This window comes from Solanum pennellii, chromosome 6 (assembly GCF_001406875.1).
Source record: "Solanum pennellii chromosome 6, SPENNV200".
In the NCBI taxonomy this organism is placed as follows: Eukaryota; Viridiplantae; Streptophyta; class Magnoliopsida; order Solanales; family Solanaceae; genus Solanum; species Solanum pennellii.
In genome coordinates, this window is record NC_028642.1 from 53333981 (window position 1) to 53343116 (window position 9136).

The window sequence follows — 9136 nt, forward strand, 5'->3', positions numbered from 1 at the left end:
GCGTAGTCGTTGCTCTAGTTCTGACCATCTGCGAAAATAGAGTGAAGATGGTCAGATACCAATTTGTATCATCTAGATACCAATTGGATTCAAGTAATAGCACGAAAGAAAGAAAGAATGGAATTTTCCTAAAGTCCTATAGCCTCTCAAAGAAAAGTAAAGGCGTCCCCCTACCGTTCCTTAAGACTCTACTAGACCTGTTCTTGTGTGATGAGACCAACGAACCTAAGGCTATGATACCAAGTTTGTCATTTTAGTATCAATCTACCTTTTGAAGCTTAAGATAAAATCGGCAGTACTCATTCATAACCCTCAAGATACATTTCACAACCTAAATTATTAATATTGTACCAAAGATCCATCACTAAAATTTTCCTTTAAAATAATGCTCAATCTAAGTTCTTGTAGTAATAAACTAGTTGGTTTCTCAAATCTGAATGCAACACTAAATCTTATTATCTGACCATGTCGTACAACTTGTAACTCCTTTAGTAATTAGTATTCATACTTGACAATCGACGTACCTGTTTCCACATAACCCTAGTAATGCCACACCGTGAAAGTCCATTAGATACCTTACTAGAACACATCATACCTGTCCATAAATCGTACCCAAATAGCCCACATATTTCTACCCATTGAATAATTGCAAAACATTATCGAATATGTTCTCTCTCTAGACCAACAATTTGTTTTACTTCTTAGATCAATTCAATAACAAAATAACACACTTCCTAACTCTAACCAAGTAAGCATCGATGACTTTCTCGAATATACCCTCACTCTATGAAGTCATAGTAGTGTCTTTATTAACCGACACTCGACATGAGACTACCACCACATTTTGCGATCGAGAAAATATATCTATTTCTAAGGACATATTTATTTTTTTTTTCTTTCTGTTGTTGCTATTTCAACTTCAAATACTAAATATTAACATATATATCAGCAAAAATGGAAGTATTAGAGGTTAATAATATGCTAGTACATCTCTCACGAGTCATGCCTTTTCCGGTATAATTCTTTTTGTTTTCTACTCGATGTTTGATATTCATATTGAAGCCCAACTAAATTCAATTCGCGCTGAGAAGTTTCACTTTGGAGGGTAAAATATACTCCCTAACAAAGACGACTCTATAGACCATATGCAAAAAGACTCAAACCTGAGATCTTTGATCATAGTAGACTAGGTTGTGTTAAAAATTAAAACTTTGCTATTTTCGTATGTCCGGATTAAATCCACCTGTAATATTCAAGGTCCAATAATCTATTTTAATTTAAAAATTAATTGTAGAAATGAAAATTTTCTTCGATAAAATGTTCAGATCATTATGCAATGTTTTAATCAAATGTCTTGCAACATAATCAAAGCTAATAATCATAATCTATGTCCTCTATCATAATCTTTATATTTATTTCCTCTATCAATACTATATGCTTCTTAAATATTATTCTGCACGCTTAAAACTATAACATTTAAAATATGAACAACACAAAATTGAGTATATCAAGATTATGAATGAGTCTGATTATAATTATAATATAAATATAATGATTTTTATTGAAGTATTAGGTTGTGTTCCTCCACTAATTATATAGAAGAGTTGAGATGAAGTAAGATATTTTCTCTAGTACATAGTTGATGATTTATTATGCAATTATGGAGTCGTCGGTTTCGTCAATTCTTCTTAACTAAAAAAGGTCGCAACACGTCCTACACACGCCTCACTCACTTCCAACTTGTCACATAGTCCCCACACGTCCATATATTTAATGTAATTTTCACGAATAGATTTAAATCACATAAAATATACGATAATTTAAATTTATTCATCCTTCAAAGTGCATTGTCGATTTGGATGTTGATCGTGATGACCTAGAATTCGTTTTCGTCAATATCTTCTGAGTCGAGATTTATATTGTTTAGAACTACTATATGATTTATGAATATTATTTTTTGTTTTGGGGGGGGGGGGGTTTGTCTTTTCCCCCTCCATTTATTTGATGCTCAATTCTTTTTTAAAAAACAATTGTGACATTCATTCATATATAATCACTAAATTTCAACTAAGGATATTTAGGACAACAGTTATTTTATGGAAATTTAACAACATCATAAATAATACATATAATCTCTTGTCCTGAGGTATCCGTAAGTTTTATATATTAAAAAACAACTACTTCAGCACTTTGACGTAACTTTAATATATGTTCAAACTTAAATTAAAGATATTACTTTAAAAATAACGAATTACGTTTAAAAAACAAATTCAAAATGAAACAGACAAAAGCTACCGACTCATATAATTTAACTTAAACTAAATTTGTGTTTTTTATTTAATTTCTCATTGGGTGCTCCGTACTCTCTTCAACTCTACTCAATTTGAATTTTCATGAAAAAATGTGTTAGGTAATTTATACGAGACTCAAACACTATCTAAAATAATAATATATTTATGGATTTCATAAATGAATTTGTGGATTTCTTATAAGATATAGGTAGATTTTATTTTAACTTTTGTGAGGCAATAAATTTGTTTCAATAGACCCTATTTCAAAAAAAAAAAAAATTCGAATATTATATAAAGAAATTTATAGTAAAATATCATGTCATTATAAAATAAATATTTTTTTCGTTCTAAAAAAAATGATCTTATTTTTTTAGTCTATTTAAAAAAGAATGACCTCTTTTTTTTATAGCAACATTTTAATTTCAGTTTTTCATGTGGCATGTTTAAGAGATCACAAAATCAAAGAGCAATTTTGTACATTTGATCAAACTTTAAGTTACAACCACAAGATTCAAATTCTTTTTTATATTTTTAAACTCCATACCAAGTTAAACCATGTCATTTTTTTGAAACAGAGGGACTATGTAGTATGTGTACTAACTAATAAGTATTACTTTGTTTATTCTACTTTATGTGATATTTTTCTCCTTTTTTAAGAAAAAAGTTAATTTAAATTTGATTCATAATTTGTTCATACAATCTTTAATTTTTTAAAATAAAATTTATATGGTAGACTAAGTAAAATATATTATAAGTCATAATAATATTCAAAATGTATAAAAATTTTATGATAATTTTTTTTTATTTGAATCTCAAGATTCAAAAAGTGCTTCGTAAATTTGCATACAGTGTGTAGTAAATCTGTGTTGGGATGTACCTATGAGTACTAAATGGGTAAAATTTATCTCCATTCAATATTTACATCAAGCTAATACATGTATATTACGTATTTAAATTTATAATTTATTTTATTTCATTAAGTTATGTAATAAAATTTGGATAATTTTTTTTCATAATATTTTAATGTAAACACTTTGAAATAAAAAATAATATTTTAAAAAGACAAATTAAATCCGTTGGGTTCAACTGGTCACGAGTAATGAGCTCTCTATCTCTAACCCTGCACCTCTCATTCTCTCTCTATATAACTCTCTATATAAATCTCCCTCCATTTCTATAACGCATTTTCTCTATTCTCTCCATTTTTCTCACACACAATCGGAAAAAATGGCTACCGAAGGTCCCAAGCCCTGCGTTTACCTTCAAGACATGGAAGAAGTGAAAAAAGTATTCGCACGCTTCGACGCGAATGGCGACGGCATGATCTCCGGCGACGAACTTTCCGGCGTACTCAAAGCCCTAGGATCCGACACTTCGCCGGAAGAAGTTGCACGTATGATGGCCGAAATTGATACCGACAAGGACGGTTGCATTAACCTAGATGAATTTGCAGATTTTTGCAAAAACGACGAATCCGTCGACGGCGGCGCTAAGGAACTGAAGGAGGCGTTTGATCTTTACGATCAGGATCATAACGGAAGGATTTCTGCTACGGAACTTCATCAGATCCTGAACCGTTTGGGCCAGAATTGTACCCTTCAGGATTGTACCAGAATGATCACGTCCGTTGATGCAAACGGTGACGGTTACGTTTGCTTTGAAGAGTTTAAGAAGATGATGGGTAATAAATAAACCATTTTATTGTAAGTTTTTCAGTTATTTGAGTGGCTGATAACGGTGGGGTACGCCGGATATTTGTGCGTCCTCCGTATAACTTTGTGGTCTAATAAATAGCAAGACCTTGTCTTAATTTATGTGATAATTTTTATTTTTGTGTGTTAATTAATGAAGAAATTTTGAAGGTAAATTAATTTATCATTTAAAATTATATGAAAAAATGATATAAGGTGGATGAACATGTTTTTTTGAAATGAGTTTAAGCTTCGATAAAATAATGGTTAAAAAAAGAAAAAAAGAGAGGAAAAAATTATATAAATAATGTCTCAAGCCTCTCACGCTGCATTAGTATAAATATTTTTTATTTTTCAAATTAACTTAATTTTCAGAATGATTCGAAATTACTTTCCATATGTTCTTTCAATTTTTACAAAAATAATAACTCTGTCAAGGGTAGCACTAAGGAATTGAAGGAGGCGTTTGATCTTTACTATCAGAATCATAACAAGAGATTTTTGCTATGAAACGTCAAATCCTAAATTTAAAACTTGAATTTAAAATTTTTAATTAAAAAAAAACAATTTTATCTACTCCGTCGTTGATTGATTAGCTTAAAGAGTAGCAGTCATAAAAAGTGATTGGTTCCCACAAAACAAAATTTTGTGTTCAAAAATTTTGATGTAAAGACCATTTTCACAAGTATGTCTGCCACTTTATTTGACTCTTTGAAAGCTCACTTACCTTCAACACCACTAAAAGTCACCAAAAAAAAAAAATTCAATGGAAGAGTGGTTCCATTTTATTTAAGTTTTACATAAAGATATTGAACAATTCTTTTACAATAAAAGTCATTAGACATTGATCAAGTTGCTTAAGTTAAACTATCATTTTTCGATCATGTGACTGAAAAGACGAATCAACATTGTTACTTTGAGTCATTTGTTGATCAATATCATTCACAATTATATTTTCATATTTATAGATCATAAATATTTTATCACTTTAATAATCGATTGGTATGAGTTAAACTGACTATATGTTGATGAGAATTATCGATTCTTCAGACTTCTTTGGAAGAGGAGATTAATTTTGAAGACATTGATGAATGATGAGTACTATGAAGATTTACAAGTTCATTTAAGTTACCTTTACTTTTTTCTTTTTGGTTATAAGTTTATAATTCGTTTTTTGGTAATTTAGGATTCTACGTAGTTTGTTTTATATATTCAAATTATGGAATAATAACAATTAGTTTGAGAGTTACAATTAAACGTAAACATGCTAGATTTTTTTTTCAATCAAGTCATATACTTCTCTTTCTCTACTTTTAATTGTTATGTTTGCATTTTTTGAAAGTTAATTTAATTAATTTTTAAATTAAATTAGATTACATTAATTTAATATTATAAACCAAAAAAAATCTTTATTTTATTTTATACCGTTCATTCAACTCGTTTACTCTTCAAAATTATTATAGTTACACTGAGTGTGTCCTTGCCTTAATCTCATATTTGCATAGCTTTTTAAAAATCAAGAATTGTAGATCCATAGAGAAGATTAGTGATGTTACTTTTTAACTAATTTTTAAAAAATTAATTAATTTGATTTTTAATATTTTTGTTGGTTTACTTGATTTTTATATAATAGGTTATCACTCTTATTTTATTTCAGCGTTCAAATTATGAAATAGTTAAAATTTAATACATTTTTGTTTTTGTTTTTGCAAAGTTTATGTTTACATGTTCCTTAATGTCTTGCTTAGTGTCTTTGCTACAAGTATATATACATAAGTCCAATCACAAAATATGACCCCACTCTAATTAGTGGCGGAGTCAGAAATTTATTGAAGGATGTCTAAAAATAGCAACTTGTTACGTTAAAGGTGTCTAAAATAGGTTATTTAATCATTTTATATATCATTTTACTTATATATATACTAATTTTTTCCCGACGAAGAGTTGTCCAATAGTTACGCCACTGCCACTCTTGCCCTAGACCTAACCTAGCCCAAATTCCATTTAAAGTTGGCTTAGTCAAAAAAAATTCAGTTACTATTTAATATAATTTATACTAGAAAGCATATACAATAAGTAAAATTCGAGATAGCAATAAATTTAAGGAAAATTATAAAAATCACATACTTTTAAAATAAAATTACAGTCTATCTCTTAAAAGTTTTAATTACAGAAATTCCTCAAAACCAATACAATAATATAAGTGCTGATACATTAATTTGATGCGCGAGATACATCAATCGTTAAGTAATATACATTACATTTTATACATGATACACTAATCTGATAAACATTTTATACATGATATACTAATCCGATGCGCGATGTACATATTATACATGATACACTAATCTGATGCACGAGATACACTAATCTGATGTGCGAAAATAAGGAATTTTAGAAATTTGTAAAACTTATAGGAAATAATGATAATAAGTAAACTAAAAGGTGAATTTCCGTAATTAATCCATGAACCTAAGAAATAAGGCTTAATAAAGACTAACAAAAATATTAAGTAGATAAAGAGTTTACAATATTTAATTTTATATGATGATAACATGAATTACATACCTCATATAGTAAGGATTCATGTTTATTAACATCAATATCAATTGAATCCGAATTTGTATAGGAATCCATTAATGCTACAACTATAATATCTGACCCTTTTTTGAGTATTAAGTGCTCTCTAATAAAGATAATTTTGTACTCAAACTCAATTGTCAACTATTTCAATATTTAGGTATGACAGTTAGTATTGATGTATTTGGAATTATTGATTGTTCATTACTATTTTGGAAATTTGCAAGCTCAAAGATTAAATCAAGTATTCAACATTCGTGGAGATTGGAGAACGAGTGAGGTCAGTGAATAGAGGAGAGGTGAATTGTATACATATATCGGTTATATAATTGTATAGATATAATTATTATTGTATATGGATCAATAATTATGTTTGTATATTTGCATAAAATTTGAATTTGTATACAATTGAATTGAACTAATATACAATTACATCGAGTTAAAGCATTTGTTTTTCGCTTTATACAAACACAATTGTACATTGTATTTACATAATTTGTGTTGTATACAACACGAGAGAGAGAAAGACAAAAGAGAACTAGACAGGGAAAGACTTATATTAAAACAATTAAAAGTGTATAAAAAGGAGAGATATGTATAAACTGTAGTTGTAACATTTATTTTGAATTAATAGTTTGCGCACAATTTTATATAAATTGATATTTTTAAGTTATATTTTACTTTTTCATCCAACTTTAACTTCTGCAAATATAATATCACATTAGAAAAAAATAATGAAGGACAATGTTTTTTAAAAAAAAAATCAAAAGAACATAGAATATAAAAGAAAACATTGTTATTTTGCTAACTTTTTTCGGATCTTAACTAATAGTAACAAATAACTTAAGAATATAATAAAATGATATATTGATGAAAGAGATTAAAATTTTAGAAAACTCTTACCATATATTTTCCTTTTATTTATATTAATACTCCTTAATATTTTAAATACATTTTTCATCTTATCATATATTTTAGTATTCCACAATTATAGTATATGAGTTCTCTTAAACTTTAATACCTCTTAGGAGTATCATATATTTTAAAACTCTTCAATTATTATTATTATTAGGGATAATGCACAAGTAACCCCTCAACCTATACCTGAAATCTCAGAGACACACTTATACTATATTAAGGTCTTATTACCTTGAACTTATTTTATAGGGAAAATGCACAAGTACCCCCTCAACCTATGTCCGAAATCCCAGAGACACACTTATACTATACTAAGGTCCTATTACCCCCCTGAACTTATTTTATAAGTAATTTTCTACCCCTTTTAGGCCTACGTGGCACTAGTTTGAAAGAAAAAGTCAACCAATATTGGGCCCACAAGATAGTGCCACGTAAGGCGAAAAGGGGTAGAATATTATTAATAAAATAAGTTCAGGGGGGTAATAGGACCTTTGTATAGTATAAGTGTGTCTCTGAGATTTTGGGCATAGGTTGAGGGGGTACTTGTACATTATCCCTATTTTATAAGTAATTTTCTATCCCTTCTTGGCCTACGTGCCACTATCTTGTGGGTCCAACGTTGACTTTTTTTTCAAGCTAGTGCCACGTAGGCGGAAAAGGGGTAGAAAATTACTTATAAAATAAATTAAAGGGTAATAGAACCTTAGTATAATATAAGTGTGTCTCTGGAATTTCGGGCATAAGTTGAGAGGGTGCTTGTGCATTTTCCCTTATTATTATTATTATAGGAATCCATTATTTCTGCAACTATAAAATATGTCCCTTGAGTCTTAAAATTTTGAGGATTCTCTTACAAACAAATAAATAGATATGGCAGGACGTTGTTGTCTAATTATACAAGGTTGTGTTAAATTTTTGACGAGTTGAAATATTTGTAATCAGTTTCATGTGTTACGTTGCATTCAAACCGCCAACATGTTTGCCAGACGAGCTTCAAGTATTCATCAAATTTTGCTGTCGTGTTTGATCTTAGAGTGCTTGCATAGATTTTGTCATATTGTATGACGGAGTATCAATTATAGTGTCTTTCAATTTCAAACCTAATTAATTAAACTCTAATTAAAGAGTAAAGACCCAAAGTCATCCTACGTTTAGGTCTACCGAATCCGAGAATTTGAGCCGACGCTCGCGGACCAAGGCGTGGGACGTAAGAGCGGCTTTTGGGACCGAGGTTATATTTATATTTGAACAAATATTATTTAAAAAATTATATTTTAATATAACGTATTGGTAATATATAAAAAACAAATTTACATACCAGTTCAGGTGTAAACTCGGTTCGGTACTTTTTTTTGGAATACTAGTTTCCGAAAACGTGCGTTGCACGTTTATCCTAAAATACTTCATACAATGTTTGTAGTACAAATAATAAATTTAAACAATATATATATCAAGAATTAGCTATTATGCATGAAAAAATACTACTTTCAATCACATTTGTTACCGACCCAAAGGTATATATGTACATTTCACAAATTTCGTCAATAATTCATTTCCTCGTAAATTTAAAAAATAATGAAGTTACAGTGGTTCATCAACTTATAAGACACCATTGATTCTCTTCATCTTCATTTTTATTCTCTTCATGTTCAT

At 28.9% G+C, this 9136-nt stretch overlaps 1 protein-coding gene across 1 annotated transcript; it reads left to right on the plus strand.

Moving 5' to 3' along the window:
* Window positions 1–3387: 3387 nt before the first annotated feature.
* LOC107022583 (calcium-binding allergen Ole e 8-like) lies at window positions 3388–4158 on the plus strand. Its single transcript, XM_015223176.2, has one exon. The coding sequence runs from the start codon at window positions 3519–3521 to the stop codon at window positions 3981–3983; it is 465 nt and encodes a 154-aa protein (XP_015078662.1). The 5' UTR covers window positions 3388–3518; the 3' UTR covers window positions 3984–4158.
* The last annotated feature ends 4978 nt before the right edge of the window (window positions 4159–9136 follow it).

Bases quoted from the DNA above. Each gene is read 5' to 3' on its own strand.
- LOC107022583 (XM_015223176.2), top strand. From the start codon at position 3,519: ATGGCTACCGAAGGTCCCAAGCCCTGCGTTTACCTTCAAGACATGGAA.